We start from the raw sequence: 20,373 nt of genomic DNA, 5'->3' as shown, positions 1-20,373 counted from the left end.
AAAAAAAAGAAAGATTCCCCTAAGAACTGAAACAAGACAAGGATGCCCACTTTCACCACTTCTATTTAACATACTACTGGGAGTCCTAGCCAGAGAAATCAGGCAAGAAAAAGAGATAAAGTGCATCCAAATTGGAAAAGAGGAAATCAAACTATCTCTGTTTTTCAGTGATATGATTTTATACTTAGAAAACCCTAAAGATTGCCCTAGAAGACTCCTGGATCTGATAAATGAATTCAGTAAAATCTCAGGTTACAAAATCAATGTACACAAATCAGTAACACTGTTATATACCAATAATGACCAAGTTGAGAATGAAATCCAGAATGCAATCCCTTTTACAATAGCTATAAAAATACCTAGGAATATACATAACTAAGGAAGTGAAAGATATCTGCAAAAAGAACAATAAAATACTGCTGAAAGAAATCAGAGATGATATAAACAAGCAGAAATACTTCCCATGCTCCTGAATTGAAAGACTCAATATCAAAAAAATGATCACACTGCCCAAAGCAATAGACATATTCAGTGCAATTTCTATCAAAATACTAACATCACTTTTTACAAAATTAGAAAAAAGAATTCTAAAATTCATGTGGAACCAAAAAAGAGTCTGAATAGCCAAAGCAATCCTAAGCGAAAAGAACAGATCTGAAAGCATCACATTACCAGACTTCAAATTATACTACAAGGCTACAGCAACCAAAACAATATGGCACTCATATAAAAGTAGATACATAGATCAATGGAACAGAATAGAGAACCCAGAAATAAAGTCAAACACTTACAATTAACTGATCTTTGAGAAAACTACAAAAAATAAATTGAGGAAAGGACATCCTATTCAATAAAGGATGCTGGGAAAACTGGCAAGCCACATGTAGAAGAATAAAACTGGATCCCTATATCTCACCATGTACAAAAATCAACTCAAGATGGATTAAAGACCTAAATATAAGACCTGAAACCATAAAAATTCTAGAGGCAAACTGAGAAAAACTCTTCTGGACATTGGCCTAGGCTAAGAATTTATGACTAAGACCCTAAAAGCAAATGCAACAAAAAAATGAACAAATAGGACTTAAACTAAAATATTTCTGCACAGTGAAAAAAATAATCATCAGAATAAACAGACAACTACCTAAAACCATAAAAACCCTAGAAGAAAACCTAGGTAGTACCATTCAAGACATAGGCATGGGTAAGGACTTCATTTCTAAAACACCAAAAGCAACAGCAACAAAAGCCAAAATTGACAAATGGGATCTAATTAAACTAAAGAGCTTCTGCACAGCAAAAGAAACTACCATCAGAGTGAACAGGCAACCTACAGAATGGGAGAAAATTTTTGCAATCTACTCATCTGACAAAGGGCTAATATCCAGAACCTATAAATAACTCAATCAAATTAGCAAGAAAAAAAAATCCCATCAAAAAGTGGGCAAAGGATATGAAAGACACTTCTCAAAAGAAGACATTCATACAGTCAACAGACACATGAAAAAATGCTCATCATCACTTGCCATCAGAGAAATGCAAATCAAAACCACAGTGAGATACCATCTCACACCAGTTAGAATGGCAATCATTAAAAAATCAAGAAACAACAGGTGCTGGAGAGGATGTGGAGAAATAGGAACACTTTTACACTGTTGGTGGGACTGTAAACTAGTTCAACCATTGTGGAAAACAGTGTGGCAATCCCTCAAGGATCTAGAACTAGAAATACTATTTGACCCAGCCATCCCATTACTGGGGATATACCCAAAGGATTACAAGTCATGCTGCTATAAAGACACATGCACACATATGTTTACCGCGGCACTATTCACAACAGCAAAGACTTGGAATCAACCCAAATGTCCATCAGTGACACACTGGATTAAGAAAATGTGACACATATATAACATGGAATACTATGCAGCCATAAAAAAGGATGAGCTCATGTCCTTTGTAGGGACATGGATGCAACTGGAAACCATCATTCTCAGCAAACTATCGCAAGAACAGAAAACCAAATACTGCATGTTCTCACTCATAGGTGGGAATTGAACAATGAGATCACTTGGACACAGGAAGGGGAGCATCACACACCGGGTCCTATTGTGGGGAGGGGGTAGAGGGGAGGGATAGCATTAGGAGATATACCTAATGTAAATGACTAGTTATTGGGTGCAGCACACCAACATGGCACATGTATACATATGTAACAAACCTGCACGGTGTGCACATGTACCCTAGAACTTAAAGTATAAAAAAAAAACAACAAAAACTAGTAGAACTAAAAAAAAAAAAAATGAATAAATAGACAACCTACAGAATGGGAGAAAATATTTGCAAATTATGCACCTGACAGAGAACTAATATCCAGAATCTACAAGGAACTCAAATCAGCAAGAAAAAAAACAAACAATTCCATTGAAATGCTGGCAAGTAACATAAATAGACATTTTTCAAAAAAAGATACACAAATGGTCAAGAAACATATGAAAAAATGCTTAACATCGTTACTCATCAGGAACATGCAAATTAAAACCACAATGAGATACTACCTTACCCTAGCCAGAATGGCCACTGTTAAAAAGTCAAAAAACAATATGTTTTTTGGATGTGGTGTTTGGATGTGTTGGATATGTTGACATGGATGTGGTGAAAAAGAAACACTTATACACTACTGGTGGAAATGTAAATTAGAAAAACCTCTACAGAAAACAGATGGAGATTTCTCAAAGAACTAGAAGTAGATCTACCATTAGATCTAGCAGTCTTACTACTGGTTATCTACCTAAAGGAAAAGAGGTCATTATATTAAAAAGACACCTGTATGTTTACCACAGCACAATTCACAACTGCAATGATATGGAAGTAACTTAAGTGCCCATCAACTGATGAGTGGATAAAGAAAATACGGTATATACATACCATATACTATTATTCTGCCAGAAAAAAAGAATAAAATAATGTCTTTCTCAGCAACTGGAGGAAACTGGAACTGGAGGCCATTATTCTAAGTGAAGTAACTCAGAAATCCAAAATCAGATACCACGTGTTCTCATGTATAAGTGGGAGCCAAGCTATGGATATGCACGGGGATACAGAGTGGTGTAATGAACATTGGAGACTCAGAAAGGGAGATGTTGGGAGGGGAATGGGAGATGAAAAACTACTTATTGGGTACAATGTACACTACTTGGGTGATGGGTGCACTAAAATCCTAGACTTCACCACTATAGAATTCATCTATGTAACAAAAAACCACGTGTACCCCTAAAGTTATTGAAATAGAAAAAAATTTTAAAAATGAGGCCAGGGTCATACCACGATTTTTTTTCTCTGAGAGAGAAACAGCCAAAATTATTTCATTTGGAACTCATTAATACATTTACTCAGCAAATAGTTATTTTATATTATGATGTGATAAGCAATGATGTAATGGAGGAACTACCTTATTCTCCAGTATAGATACGTTTTCTGCAGAGTTTTTATTCTTCTGTGGGCAAACAGCACAAACAAACAAAGAAACAAATGATTTCCAAATATAAGCGACATTAGGAAAACAAAATAGGGTAATGTGAAGGAGAATCACGGTGGTTATGGAGGTCATTTAGAGGTGACATTTGAGCTGAGTCTTGAATGACAGAAAAATGACAAAAACCATTTAAGACCTGGGGTAAGAAAGAGTTTTCAAATGCAACAATGGTCCTTAGGCAGAGCATATTTGCTGCATTTATGACATAGGCTGGTGCTCCCGGAATACAGTGAGAAGAAGAGTCATAGGAAATAATGTCAAAAAGGTAGTTAGGGACTTGAAAATACAAAGCCTTGTAAATCATGGTTAGATTCAGATTTTATTCTACATGTATTGGGAAATATTTGACTATCTGATTTATAGTTTAGAAGGATCACTCTTCGTGCTCTGGGGAATGGCTTATAGGGTTGGCATGGGGAGAGACTAGGGCAAAAAGACAATTAGAACTTGCAGGGGACCCAGTGAGACCTGATGGAGGTATGGACTAGGTGGTAGAAGTGGAAATGAAGAAATATGGATGAATTAACTTGTATTTTGGAGATAAAAAATAGATCTTAATGATGCTTTGTATATGGCAAATGGGGAAAAAAAGAGAGTTGATGATGACTTTTAAGTTTTTGGCTTATGTAGTTACATGGAAGATGAGATAGGGAATTCTGAGAGAGGAAGTATTTTTGATTATAGTAGGAAGGTAAAAGTGTTATTTCAGACATGTTAAGTTAGAGATGTCTACAAGGCATTCAATTGTAGTTGTTGACCAGGCAGTGCCATATTAAGCCTGGAGCTAACAGAGGACATAGCTGGCCTATGGGATAGTGTTCAAACCATGCATTGAATGAGATCACTTAGAGAAAGAGTGTGGATGGAGAAGAGGTTCTTAACCTGAGCTCTTGGACTGTCAGTTGAGGTTTAATAGCGAAGGAAAAGTCAGCAAAAGAGATCGAAGTCTGTTAGTGAATTGGAAGGGAAGGCAATAGAATGTGCCATCCCAGAAGGCAAAACAATAAAATGTTTCAAGGAGTGGTCAATTGTGTCTACTGTAATACTTCTGGGTTGGGGTGGGAGTTTATAGTGTGAAAAGAATTAGTCAGAAGAGACAGATGGAAAATAACTTCAACTGGAAAGGATTAATGAAATAATCCATTAGTGTTCTTATTCCTGCATTTAAAATTTTCATGAAATTTTACATATTGACTTTTTTTTTTAATGGTTTCTGGTGTTGGTATTACACTTAAAAAGGCATTTGTTGCCTTGCTATTATAAATAACCTTCAATTTATATTTCTTTTATAATTATGTTAGTAGCTCTGTTTTCATACATGAAAACTTTGTGGACAATCATAAATTTGTTTTTAGAATATGGAATGGAGCAGCGACCCAGTTTTATTTTTCCCCAAGATTTATTGAGCAATGTACCCTGTCTTCACTAATCTGAAACTGCATATTTCTCTAAGAATTTGGGTCTCTGTCTTGACTCTCTATCTGTCCTCTGATTGCTACTTGTGCACATATTCCATACTCATTCAATTACTTGACAAATTATTTGATAAATTATTTCAGTAGTATTGGACCCGGTTTATGTACTTTCCTGCTTTAATTTGACCATTGTTTTCTGCTCAGTATTACTGCTAATCCTCCAGGAAAACTGCCTAGTACAAACTGCATTCTGTAATCTGGAGAGAGAAAGTTAAATTTCTATAGGAAAAAGTTGCCTCAAGTCATAGTTGTGTTGGCTGAAGGTCAGGGACAACTGAAGTGGTGCTCCTGATCTCTCATGTTACTCGCAGGCAAAGGAAAATTTACCATGAAGCTCCTCACTTTCAGGGGCATTTTTCAAAATTTATTTAGTGAGAGGTCCTGTAGTGCTGCAGTTCCCAACCTTTTTGGCACAGGGACTAGTTTTGTGGAAGACAATTTTTCCACAGACCAAGGGAGTGAGGATGATTTCGGGATGAAACCATTAGCTCATCAGGAATTAGTTAGATCCTCATAAGAAGGAGGAAACCTAGATCCCTTGCATGCACAGTTCACAGCAGGGTTTGCACTTCTTTGAGAATCTAATGCCACTGCTGCTCTGACAGGAGGCAGAGCTCAGGTAGTAATGTTCGCTTGCCTATGCTCACCTCCTGCTGTGTGACCCGGCTCCTAACAGGCCTGGTCCATGGTCTGGAGGTTGAGGACCCCTGCTGTAATGGGTTTTGTGATCAGAAAAGTATTAAACAAAATTTAACACCCTTGGAAAACAGTTACTTATAAACATTGCATTTTATTTGTTTAATAGGTTGAATATATACATTGTTTGGCCATTTTGAATTTATTAACAGTGTGGCAAAGTTAGCTAAATTTGGTATTGGTAAACCTGAAAACCGTTTGACAAGCTCTTAGAATTATGCTAATTGGTCTGAACTGTAGTAGAAGCTATTTTAATTAAAAACTGTAGCTATATAGTTTAATCCATGACCCTCATAATTTGATAGAATTGAGCTCATAGGTGTTGTGAAGTATGACTAATGCCCCAGTATAAATAAACAAGTAATAAACTGTCATAAACAGTCTCAATATACTCTGAATTCTTCCTTCCAACAGATTTAATTTGTATAGACAATAGTAACACATTTGGATAAAAATTCCAAATTTGATTTCACTTATACTTGCTGATGTTTGTAATGAGATAGTCTTTCTGCATACGTTAAAATTCATATGTTAATAGGTGTTTTAAGGGGCTTGTAAAAAGAGATGACTGTGGAAACATATAATTACCCTAAATTTTTATCTTTCCTTTGAAAACAAATTTCTCTTAAATTTAGGATTTTTAGACAACCTATGTTTGATCAAATGGAAATTTAACGTACATAAATAGGCACTGATGTTTGCAAGCAAACGGCATAAAGAGTGGTAAAGTAAGTTATGTGAGGAATGTTTTTTAAGTAGTAAGAAGAAAACATGTTATGGCTTTGTGGGTAATATGTATAAAATAACACTGTGAATATTTGGGAAATATACAAATGAGGAAAAATAGAAGGTTCCAAAGAGTGACAAAATGTAAGAATAAACTGCGGGGGATATGTCACTTGGACAGAAACACAATGAGTGAGGTCCCTGTGTGTGTATATGGCACATGGAAATGAAGATAAAGCAGAAAGCAACTGTTATTGGGTTTAGGAGTCAGAGTTTGGAGTTCAGTGCTGACAGAGTAGCTGAAATTCAAGGGGTAGATCCAGGAAAAGAAGGATCCACAGTGTGAGGAGTTACAAAATCTTATAAAGCCACACTTAGGCAGGAACTCACACAACTCAGCAAAAATAACAACAACAACAAAATAACCCGGCCAGATGTGGTGGCTCATGCCTGCAATCCCAGCACTTTGAGAGGCCCAGGCAGGTGGATTGGTTGAGCCCAGGAGTTCGAGACCAGTCTGGGCAACATGGTAAAACCCTGCCTCTACTAAACATACAAAAATTAGCCAGGTGTGGTGGTGTGTGCCTGTAGTCCCAGCTACTCAGGAGGCTGAGGCAGAAAGTACAACTGAGCCTGGGAGATCCAGGCTGCAGTGAGCCATGGTGGTGCCATTGCATTTCAGCCTGGTGATATACGAGACCCTGTCTCCAAAAAAACGAAACAAAACAAAACAAGACAAAACAATATATATATATACACACACACATATATAATTTATTCACATTATATATATTATATATAAAAATAAATTATTCATGTCCTTTACTCACTTTTTAAACCCCATAAAAAAGTGAGTAAAGGACGCGAATAATTGTTTAAAAGAAGACATAGAAATGGCAACAAGCATATGAAAAAATGCACAGCATCACTATCATTAGAGAAATGAAAATTAAAACTAATGAAATGCCATCTTACACCTGTCAGAATGGCTATTATTAAAAAGTCAAAAAACAACAGACATTGGCGAGGATGCAGAGAAAAGGGAATGCTTATATAATGTTGGTGGTAATGTAACTTAGGATAACCTCTGTGGAAAACAGTATGGAGAGATCTCAAAGAAGTAAAAATATAACTACTATTTGATCCAGCAATCTCACTACTTACTAAGTGTTACTCAAAGAAAAAGAAATCACATCAAAAAGATACCTATACTCATATGCTTATCACAGAAGTATTCACAATAGCAAAGATATGGAATCAACCTAATTGTGGGATAAAGAAAATGTAGTATATAGACACAATGGAATAGTATTCAGCCATAAAAAGAATGAAATCATGTCTTTTGCAGCAACATAGATAGAGCTGGAAGCCATTATCTTAAGTGAAACAACTCAGAAACAGAGAATACTGTACGTTCTCACTTATAAGTGGGAACTAAATAATGTGTACACGTGGACACAGAGAGTGCATAATAGACACTGGAGAGTCAGAAGGGTGAAAGAGTGAGAGGCGGGTAAGAGATGAGAAATTACTTAACAGGTACGATGTACATTATTCAGGTGATGGCTATACTAAAAGCCAAGACTTTATATTCATGTATAAAAAATGCACTTGTAGCCCCTAAATTTATACAAGCTAAAAACAAAAAATAAAACTATCCCTTGGTTGATTCCTGAGCTGTGCATGCATAAGACAAGACTCTAAGAAAGTAAGTAGAAAACAACAGCCAGATGGCTGAGAGAAAAGATTTTAGCAGTTGCCCTGAACCAGGGCAATAGAATTTTAAATGCAGGTGCTGCCAAGTGAAAGATTTGGTAAAACCTTAGACTTTCTAATGAAAACCCAGAAGGACCACGCCCTAGAAATAAGGACAATGCTCTGGGACTAAAGGGCTATACCCTGGAACAAGGACATTTAACAATAAATTAATGCCGAGAGTGTTTGTTATCAGCAGGACTATACTTCAAAAATTATAAAGTATTTTTGTTAGGTGATTTGTTGACTGATGGGAAATGATATCAGATGGAATTTATGACCCAAGGAAGTTATAAAGAACATTAAAAATAGTAACTATGTGGAAACATTAAAAAAGATTACTTTTCTAAGTTTTTCAAAATACAGTTGACAAATGCAAAAATAATAACAATGTATTATACAGCTAATAACATATATAAATAAAATCAACAGCAATAACACAAAAAACTGAAGGGGCAATAGGATTAAACTGTTGTAAGATTCTTGCATTATGTATGAAGTAGTATAATATTAATTCAAGAGAGAATCTGATAAACTGAGGATGCATATGATAATCTGTAGATAAACAATTAAAAAACCAAAGCAAAGAGGTTTAGCTAATGGTCAGTGGGGGAAATAGAATGACTGAATATAAAAACTTCTCGAATAAATCAAAAGAAGGGAGAATAATGGGCATATTAATAAAGACTAGAGGAAAAACATAGAAAATGGATTATGATTATAGATTCAAACCAAATAAAAACAATTACGTTAAATGTTAATAGCATAAACACTCCAAACAAAAGGAACATATTCTCAAACTAGACAAAAAGACACAATTGTATGTCATTCACAAAAAATGTACTTTAAAGACAAAGACAAGTTTAAAGTAAGAGACAACCTATGCCATGCAAATAGCAACCAAAAGAAAGCTTGGTGTCTCTATTAATATTAAAGACTATTTCAAAATGAAGGGTGTTATAAGATAAAAGGGTTATTTAATAATAAACAGAGGGTCACTTGATCAAGAAGAGATAATATTCACTAAATGTTTATGTACTGACAGCAGAGATATAAAATATATGGAACAAAATTAACAGAATTAAAGGACAAATAGGCAAATCTGTAATCAGAGTTGGAGACTGTAATGCTCTTCTCTAGTAATTGATAGAACAAGTAGACAGAAAGTCAGTAAAAATATAAAAGGTTAGAACAATCAACTAGACCTAATTGACACTTATAGAGCACTATATCCACCAAGTGCACTATATACATTCTTTTCAAGAACACTTAGAACATTCATCAAACATACCATATTTTTAGATGTAAAACAGTCCCAATAGATTTGAAAGGATTAGAATCCTACAGTTTTCTTACCACAGTATAATTAATTTGGAAGTCAGTTACAAGGTATACAGTAGAAAATCCCCAAATATTTGCAAATTAAGCATTATACTTCTAAGTCGCCCATTGATAAAAGAAGAAATTGAAAGGAAAGTTAGAAGATATTTTTAACTAAAAAATGGTAAAATATAGCCTGGGTGCGGTGGCTCACGCCTGTAATCCCGGCACTTTGGGAGACCAAGGTGGTGGATCACCTAAGTTTGAGGGAGTTTGAGACCAGCCTGATCAACATTGAGAAACTCCGTTTCTAGTAAAAATACAAAATTAGCCGGGCATGGTGGCGCATGCCTGTAATCCCAACTACTCGGGAGGCTGAGGCAGGAGAGTTACGTGGAGGTTACGGGTGAGCTGAGATTGTGCCATTGTACTCCAGCCTGGGCAACAAGAGAGAAACTCCATCTCAAAACAAACAACCCCATAAAATTTCACAGAAAAATTCTAGGCTCAGGTTGCTTCTAAGGTGAGTTGAATAGAACATTTAATGAAGAATTAATTCTAACTCAACACAAAACAGAAAATAGGAGGGCAGTCCGGCCCCATCTGTAGTCATCCACATTGAATCATCAGCATCAGCATCACTTTGGAATTTGTTAGAAATGCAGAGTCTGGGCCGGGCGCGGTGGCTCAAGCCTGTAATCCCAGCACTTTGGGAGGCCGAGACGGGCGGATCACAAGGTCAGGAGATCGAGATCATCCTGGCTAACACGGTGAAACCCCGTCTCTACTAAAAACTACAAAACACTAGCCGGGCGAGGTGGCGGCGCCTGTAGTCCCAGCTACCCGGGAGGCTGAGGCAGGAGAATGGCGTGAACCCGGTGAGCTGAGATCCGGCCACAGCACTCCAGCCTGGGCGACAGAGCGAGACTCCGTCTCAAAAAAAAAAAAGAAATGCAGAGTCTTAGGACAAACTCCAGTCCTAGTGATTCAGGATTTGCATTTTAGCACAGTTCCTGAATTTATACCTTTTTGTTCAGCAATGCGGTCCTGAAGTGATGAAGTAAACAGAATGATGAAGAGAGGTGGGGAAAATATTTTTTTCAAGTTCTAGGGTTTTTTTTTTAAAACTAGTTAATTGTTTTATTTTGTGGAGACTCTAACCTTACCTTAGATTCAGTATTTTATTTGTGAATGAGATTGAGCTAGAACAGTGGTTCTCATATGGGAGCAATTTTGTCCTTCAAGGGATATTTTGGAGTATCTGGAGACATTTTTTATTGTCGTACAGAGAGTTGAAACTGGCATTTAGTGGAGAGAGTTCAGAGATGCTCTAAACATCCTAAAATGGACAAAAGAGCTTCCAACCAAGAATTATTTTGTACAAATGTTAGTAGTGCCAATATTGAAAAACCATGAACTACAGAATCCTAAGGGCTCTAATAGCTCTGAAATTCTGGGATCCAATTTAACTGAAAAGACATTCACTGAATACTGTGTGCCAAGTTATTATGGTCTCACATTTAAGTGCCAGCGGGGAGACACTGTCCCACAGCATGGGCATACACTATCTGGTCCCTAACCATGTATATGACCATTGATCTATGCCAACCAGACAATACATGTTCAGAATTTTGAAAAGAATAGGAGACCTATGAAATCAGTAATGCACTCTCTGACATTAGTAAGAGTAGACCAAGAACTGTTTATAACTAGCCTTATCACTCAGATGTACTTTCTATTTCATATTATTAAAAACAAATTATACAAATTATCCTGTATTTATAAACATATTGTGCATCACATACAGACTGAAAGAAAAAATGACCAAGGGAAAAGAAAAAGTAAATAAATTGGGAGCAAAATGAACATTGCTTATGCATATTGAAATCCATGTCAGTACTAGAAAATAGAGCTATTCCATGCCATTGTTTTTGACAATAAGGCAATATTTTATGAAAAAAATCATAGGAGTAGAAATTTTTCCAGGTCATAATTGTGAGTAGTGTTATAGTAAATAGGTGGAACAGAAGCAGACCACCTAAAGACTGGTATTTTCAACTCTGCATGCTATATATCCGAAGGACAGATATTGACCTAAAGTGTTAAGAAAAGTTCAAGGAAAAGGCAACTAAGGAATATGATAAAGGATCTGGGAATTATATGTTATGATGAATGAGTAAAAGAATAAAAAAATTAAAGGAAAACTTTAAATAAATACATTTAATGTATATAAATCTACATACATTTTGTAATATGTACATGTCTTTGTATTTTAGGAATGTGATTCTGCATAATCCCACTCGAGATATATTGGTTATGCCATGTAGATGAGGAATTAGATTAATTTTCTACATTGTTTGGAGATCTGCTAAGTCAAAGCACAGGGAAGAGACTTCAACTTGTGAAAAACAGTCAGACCAAGTTTCCCTGGACGGAGAGTAAATTTGCCATTGTCAGTTTCCTACATATATTGTGCTATTAACAGGCATTGGTTTTATGCTTACTTATATTTATTCTTACATAAATGAATCAGAAAGACTGAAGAAATTAAAATAGATGATGTAGGGCTTGGATAGAGAATTTAAAGTACTGAAGGGCTTTATCACAGGGGAATATCTAAACAATGATTTTAGCAATAGACAATAAAATCGAGGGAAAAGTTTTTGGGTCTGAAATCTGAGCTAGCAGCGCCCAAGGTAAGGGCAGGGAAATTCTATTACAGATCATTATTCAGTGATCACATCTGAGGACAAGCCATTCATTCCGACAACAGGAATAAGAGTACACTTGGAAAAGATGTACACTTGTTTACATTATCTCAATCTGTAGCCTGATGTTTCCTGAGATGTTTCCTCTTTTATGTCAATACGTTGCAATAAGTAAGCCACATATCTATAATTTCAGATGATCTGTTCTTCCAGAGGAAAAGATCTCAGAGTGCGTGTCAGATTTTTCATCACAGTCTATAAGCTAAACTCTTCCCTTTCATTAGACAGATATTATCAACTCATGGAGGCCTTTCTCCCTCCTTTTATCTTTTATTTTATAATTTAGTCATTTTGAAGAAAATAACACTCATATTTTGACCTCTGGCACTGTCAATTTCCCAGGAATGGCAAGAACAGGAACAAGGCCAGGCTTGGAGGAGCAGAGCCTGAAATAGCATGCATCTGATATATTTAGTGAACCTGTCTTACTCCAATTTTTGTGCTTAAGTGTTACCTTCACAAAGAGTTTTGCCTCTGTGAGTGCTGAAACAGGATGGTTGACTTGGCTGATTGATTTTCTGGCCAATTCAAAAAGTAGTAGAGGGATAAGGAGGAAAGGTTTTACTCCTCAGTAGCTTTGTAGACTGAATCATGGCATTTTCTTAATTTCAAATAGACTGTCTATAATAAACATGACAAACCTCTAACTTCATCAAATATATTTAAAATGACTCAGTAGTGTGCTGAGAAGATAAAATGGAATTCTGAAACCTACGTTTGCACTTTTTCTGTCTGCTAATCGACATAATTTCTGACTGGAGGTACACTTGGAATTTACTTTATTTGGCCTTCTGCTGTTTTATGTGCCACAATCTCCCACAGATACAGGATAATTGGTTTAGCATTTGGGGATCTGACCACAAGATGGCAGAGCTTCTCTGAGAGCTCATGTAGAATGTATGAAAGGATCCTTTTGGTTGACTTCTGTGAGTAGGCTGAGGACAGAAGCAGATGCCTCTGTGGACCGTTTAAGAAACCACAGTGCTTTGGAGGAAAGGAAGAGGTACTTGATAATATAGCTCTCTTGGCTGGAGATTGCAGGTCCCGGTGTGAAGAACAATGAAGACACTTCCTGGATCTTTGTTCCTGTTTTTGTGGCTGCAGCTGGACTGTGAGTTGAGAGCTTTTGAGGAACAGAGTGTTTAATAAATATTCATTAGAAGTTTGAGGAGGAGACTCATCTGGTCTTTTCCAGAATGCCTGAAGTTACTACAGTGAAAAAAATAAAAAAGCAAACTCTAGAGAATGATGACCTGATGATCTTGTCTGATTTTTCCTTTTGCACAGGTATGAGTAGAGGAGAGAACGTGGAGCAGAGTCTTTTCCTGAGTGTCCGAGAGGGAGACAGCTCCGTTATAAACTGTACTTACACGGACAGTTCCTCCACCTACTTATATTGGTACAAGCAAGAACCTGGAGCAGGTCTCCGGTTGCTGACATATATTCTTTCAAATATGGACCTGAAACAAGACCAAAGACTCACTGTTCTATTGAATAAGAAGGATAAACATCTGTCTCTGCGCATCCCAGACACCCAGACTGGGGACTCAGCTATCTACTTCTGTGCAGAGAGTACACATTGCTTCTCAGGCACCTGTATCCTGTACCTAAACCTGCGCCTGGGGCTAAAGCCACACTCTATTTCCTTTACCTTTAAGTCAGGGATTTTGCTGTTTTGTATTTTTAATGTTACAAAACATCCTAAAAAGTCAGTTTCAAAATGACTTAATAAGTTTCAGAACATTTTGATTAAACTCTTTTTGGGAGTTAATGATTTCTTAGTTGAAATCTTGGTCTTAGGGTTGACTTTATGGCTGCCATAAAGTCATCTGAATGATTTCTCCCTTACCAAGGACATCTTGGTGTCAGAGAGTCCTCTCCTTGATGGAGTCTCTTATCTTTTAATATTAGTATTTGTTGGCCCAGCGCGGTGGCTCAAGCCTGTAATCCCAGCACTTTGGGAGGCCGAGATTGGCGGATCACAAGGTCAGGAGATCGAGACCATCCTGGCTAATCCGGTGAAATCCCGTCTCTACTAAAAAATACAAAAAACTAGCCGGGCGAGGTGGCGGGCGCCTGTAGTCCCAGCTACTCAGGAGGCTGAGGCAGGAGAATGGCCTAAACCCAGGAGGCGGAGCTTGCAGTGAGCTAAGATCCGGCCACTACACTCCAGCCTGGGCGACAGAGCGAGACTCCGTCTCAAAAAAAAAAAAAAAAAATTAGTATTTGTTAACTTTTACTAATTACAAATATATTAACTGCATGGTATAGGAAAAAATAGAAAATTATAAAATAGAAATAAAAATGTCTTATAAGCCTATCACACAGATAATTCATAGCTGACATTTAGTATTCCTTCTTCATTAAAACAAAATTAGGATCGCTCTTCCTGTGGCAGCAGCTAGGGTGAGCGGAGCAGTGGCTCTCTCCTCTCTCTGCCATGGCGTGTGCTCGCCCACTGATATCCATGTACTCTGAAAGGGATGAGTCATCTGGTAAAAATGTCACTTTGTCTGCCTTATTCAAGGTTCCTATTCGACCAGGTATTGTGAACTTTGTTCACACCTACTAGCACAGAAACAACAGACAGCCCCATGCTGTCAGTGAATTAGCAGGTCATCAAAGCAGTGTTGAGTCTTGGGGTACTGGCAGAGCTGTGGCTCGAATTCCCAGAGTTCGAGGTGGTGGGACTCACCATTCTGGCCAGGGACCTTTTGGAAATATGTGTCATGGAGGTCGAATGTTTGCACCAACCAAAACCTGGCGCCATTGGCATAGGAGAGTGAATACAACCCAAAAAACGGTATGCTATCTCTTCTGCCCTGGCCGCCTCAGCCTTACCAACACTGGTCATGTCTAAGGGTCATCGTATTGAGGAAGCCCCAGTCAGGGTCTTACAGATAAAACCCCCATCTCCCTGGGACACAGCACATGGGGAAAGGGTGGATGTGTGGGCAGCGTCAGCAGACTTAAATGTCCCTGCCCGATAGCTCTGAAGAGAGCAGTGGATCTCCCAGCACAGCGTTCGAACTCTGCTAAGTGTCAGACTGTCTCCTCAAGTGGGTCCCTGAACCCCGTGTCTCCTGACTGAGAGACACCTCCCAGTAGGGGCCAACAGACACTTCATACAGCTCTGGCTGGCATATGATGGGTGCCCCTCTGGGACGAAGCTTCCAGAGGAAGGAACAGGCAGCAATCTTTGCTGTTCTGCAGCCTCTGCTGGTGATACTCAGGCAAACAGGGTCTGGCATGGACCTCCAGCAAACTCCAGCAGACCTGGAGCAGAGAAGCCTGACTGTCAGAAGGAAAACTAATGAACAGAAGGGAATAGCATCAACATCAACAAAAAGGACGTCCACTCAGAGACCCCCATCTGAAAGTCACTAATATCAAAGACCAAAGGTAAATAAATCCATGAAGATGGGGAGAAACCAGCACAAACTGTCTGAAATTCAAAAAACTGGAACACCTCTTCTCCTCCAAAGGATCACAACTCCTTGCCAGCAAGGCAACAAAACTCAACAGAGAATGAGTTTTACGAATTGACAGAAGTAGGCTTCAGAAGGTGGGTAATAACAAACTCCTCTGAACTAAAGGGATACATTATAATCCAATGCAAGGAAGCTAAGAACCTTGAAAACAGGTTAGGTGAATTGCTAAATAGAATAACCAGTTTAGAGAAGAACAAAATGACCTGATGGAGCTGAAAAACACAGAATGAGAACTTTGTGAAGCATACACAAGTATCAACAGCCAAATCAATCAAGCAGAAGAAAGGATATCAGAGATTGAAGATCAACCTAATGAAATAAAGTGAGAAGACAAAATTAGAGAAAAAAGAATGTAAAGGAACAAACAAAGCCTCCAAGAAATATGGGACTATGTGAAAGGACCAAATCTACATTTGATTGGAGTACCTGAAAGTGACAGGAAGAATGGAACCAAGTTGGAAAACTCTTCAGGATATTATCTAGGAGAACTTCCACAACCCAGCAAGACAGGCCAATATTCAAATTAAGGAAATACTGAGAACACCACAAAGATCCTCCTCGAGAAGAGCAACCCCAAGACACATAATCATGAGATTCACCAAGGTTGAAATGAAGGAAAAAATCTTAAGGGCAGCCAGAGAGAAAGGCTGGGTTATGCACAAAGAGCAGCCCATCAGACTAACTGCAGATCTCTCTGCAGAAACCCTACAAGCCAGAAGAGAGTGGGGTCCAATATTCAACATTCTTAAAGAAAAGAATTTTCAACCCAGAATCTCATATCCAGCCAAACTAATCTTTATAAATGAAGGAGAAATAAAATCCTTTACAGACAAGCAAATTCTGAGAGATTTTGTCACCATCAGGCCTGCCTTACAAGAGTTCCTGAAGGAAGCAATAAACATGGAAAGGAACAACTGATACTAGCCACTGCAAAAACATGCCAAATGGTAAAGACCACTGACAGTATGAAGAAACTCCATCAATTAATGGGCAAAATAACCAGCTAACATCATAATGACAGGATCAAATTCAAACATAGCAATATTAGCCTTAAATGTAAATGGGCTAAATTCCTCAATTAACAGACACAGACTGGCAAATTGGATAAAGAGTCAAGACCCATTGGTGTACTGTATTCAGAAGACCCATCTCACGTGCAAAGGTGCACATAGACTCAAAATAAAGGGATGGAGGAATATTTACCAAGCAAATGGAAAGCAAAAAAAAAAAAAAAAAAAAAGCAGAGGTTGCAATCCTAGTCTCTGATATAACAGACTTTAAACCAACAAAGATCAAAAGAGGCAAAGAAGGCCACTACATGATGGTAAAGGGATCAATGCAACAAGAAGAGCTAACTATCCTAAATATATATGCACCCAATACAGGAGCACCCACATTCATAAAACAAATTCTTAGAGACCTAAAAGAAGACTTAGACTCCCACACAATAATATTGGGAGACTTTAACACCCCACTGTCAACATTAGACAGATCAATGAGACAGAAAGTTAACAAGGCTATCCAGGACTTGATCTCAGCTCTGAACCAAGCGGACCTCATAGACACCTACAGAATTCTACACCCTAAATCAACAGAATAGACATTCTTCTCAGCACCACATCACAATTATTCCAAAATTGACCACATATTGGTAGTAAAACACTCCTCGACAAATGTAGAAGAACAGAAATCACAACAAATTGTCTCTCAGACCACAGCACAATCAAATTAGAACTCAGGATTAAGAAACGCACTCAAAACCGCACATCTACATGGAAACTGAACATCCTGCTCCTGAATGACTACTGGGTAAATAACAAAATGAAGGCAGAAGTAAAGATGTTCTTTGAAACCGGTGAGAACGAAGACACAATGTACCAGAATCTCTGGGACACATTTAAAGCAATGTGTAGAGGGAAAATTTATAGCACTAAATGCCCACAAGAGAAAGCAGGAAAGATCTAAAATTGACTTCTTAACATGACAATTAAAAGAACTAGAAAAGCAACAGCAAACAAATTCAAAAGCTAGCAGAAGGCAAGAAATAACAAAGATCAGAGCAGAACTGAAGGAGATACAGACATGAAAAACCCTTCAAAAAGTCAATGAATCCAGGAGCTCGTTTTTTGAAAAGATCAACAAAATTGATAGATGGCTAGCAAGTGTAATAAAGAAGAAAAGAGAGAGGAATCAAATAGGCGCAATAAAAATGATAAAGGGGATGTCACCACTGATCCCACAGAAATACAAACTACCATCAGAGAATTTTATAAACACCTCTATGCAAATCAACTAGAAAATCTAGAAGAAATGGATAAATTCCTGGACACATACACCCTCCCAACACTAAACCAAGAAGAAGTTGAATCTCCAAATAGACCAGTAAGAGGTTCTGAAATTGAGGCAATAATTAATAGCCTACCAACCAAAAAAAGACCAGGACCAGATGTATTCACAGCCGAATTCCACCAGAGGTACAAAAAGGGATGGTACCATTCCTTCTGAAACTATTTCAATCAATAGAAAAAAAGGGAATCCTCCCTACCTATTTTATGAGTCTAGCATCTTCCTGATACAAAAGCCTGGTAGACACACAACAAAAAAGAGAATTTCAGGCCAATATCCCTGAGGAAAATTGCCGCCAAGATCCTCAATAAACCACTGGCAAACCAAATCCAGCAGCACATCAAAAAGCTTATCCACCATGATCAAGTCGGCTTCATTCCAGGGATGTAAGACTGGTTCAACATACACAAATCAATAAACATAATCCATCAGATAAACAGAACCAATGACAAAAAACATGATTATCTCAATAGATGCAGAAAGGGCCTTCAACAAAATTCAACAGCCCTTCATGCTAAAAATTTTTAATAAACTAGGTATTGATAGAGTGTATTTCAAAATAATAAGAGCTATTTATGACAAACCCACAGCCAATATCATACTGAATGGGCAAAAAACCGGAAGCATTCTCTTTGAAAACCAGCAGAAGACAAGGATGCCCTCTCTCACCACTCCTATTCAATGTAGTGTTGGAAGTTCTGGCTAGGGCAATCAGGCAAGAGAAAGAAATAAAGAGTATTCAAATAGGAAAAGAGGAAGTCAAATTGTCTCTGTTTGCAGATGACATAATTGTATATTTAGAAAATCCCATCGTCTCAGCTCAAAATCTCCTTAAGCTGATAAGCAACTTCAGCAATCTCAGGATACAAAACCAATGTGCAAAAATCACAAGCACTCCTACACACCAATAATAGACAAACAGAGAGCCAAATCATGAGTGAATCTCCATTCACAATTACTACAAAGAGAATAAAATACCTAGGAATCCAACTTACAAGGGATGTGAAGGACCTCTTCAAAGAGAACTACAAACCACTGCTCAACGAAATAAAAGAGGACACAAACAAATGGAAGAACATTCCATGCTCATGGATAGGAAGAATCAATATTGTGAAAATGGCTATACTGCCCAACGTAATTTACAGATTCAATGCTATCCCCTCCCCATCAAGCTACTACTGACTTTCTTCACAGAATTGAAAAAAACTACTTTAAAGTTCATATGGAACCAAATAAGAGCCCTCACAGCCAAGACAATCCTAAGCAAAAAGAACAAAGCTGGAGGCATCATGCTACCTGACTTCAAACTGTACTACAAAGCTACAGTAACTAAAACAGCATGTTACTGGTACCAAAACAGATATATAGAGCAATGGAACAGAGCAGAGGCCTCAGAAATAACACCAGACATGTACAACCATCTGATCTTTGACAAACCTGACAAAACCAAGCAATGGGGAAAGGATTCCCTGTTTAATAAATGGCACTGGGAAAACTGGCTAGCCATGCATAGAAAGCTGAAACTGAATCCCTGCCTTACACCGTGTACAAAAATTAACTCAGCATGGATTAAAGACTTAAATGTAAGGCCTAACACCAAAAAAGCCCTAGAAGAAAACCTAGGCAATACCATTCAGGACATAGACATGTCCTATGTGTTGACATATGACAAGACTTCGTGACTAAAACACCAAAAGCAATGCCAACAGAAGCCAAAATTGACAATTGGGATCTAATTAAACTAAAAAGCTTCTGCACAGCAAAATAAACTATCATCAGAGTGAACAGGCAACCTACAGAATGGGAGAAAAATTTTGCAATCTATCCATCTGACAAAGGTCTAATATCCAGAATCTACAAGGAACTTAAACAAATTTACAAGAAGAAAACAACACCCCATCAAAAAGTGGGCAAAGGATATGAAAGACACTTCTCAAAAGAAGACATTTACACAGCCAACAGACACATGAAAAAGTGCTCATCATCACCGGTCATCAGAGAAATGCAAATCAAAACCACAATGAGATACCATCTTACGCCAGTTAGAATGGCGATCATTAAAAGGTCAGGATACAACAGATGCTGGAGAGGATGTGGAGAAATAGTTACGTTTTTACACTGTTGGTGGGAGTGCAAATTAGTTCAACCATTGTGGAAGACAGTGTGGCAATTCCTCAAGGATCTAGAACTAGAAATACCATTTGACCCAGCGATCCCATTACTGGGTATATACCCAAAGGATTATATATCATGCTACTATAAAG

The 20,373-nt window shown here is 37.7% G+C and overlaps 2 gene segments (V, D, J or C); both read left to right on the top strand.

The window, feature by feature from the left end:
* LOC105503813 overlaps positions 1–20,373 on the top strand; it is a 908,479-nt gene that overhangs the window by 92,561 nt on the left and 795,545 nt on the right.
* On the top strand, positions 13,222–14,045 carry LOC105503799. The segment is given in 2 exon segments: positions 13,222–13,383; positions 13,560–14,045. Coding segments are annotated over 2 exon segments (489 nt in total).

Source organism: Colobus angolensis, unplaced genomic scaffold, assembly GCF_000951035.1.
Source record: "Colobus angolensis palliatus isolate OR3802 unplaced genomic scaffold, Cang.pa_1.0 Scaffold88, whole genome shotgun sequence".
Taxonomy (NCBI): domain Eukaryota; kingdom Metazoa; phylum Chordata; class Mammalia; order Primates; family Cercopithecidae; genus Colobus; species Colobus angolensis.
This window is presented reverse-complemented; position numbering and strand designations above follow the sequence as displayed.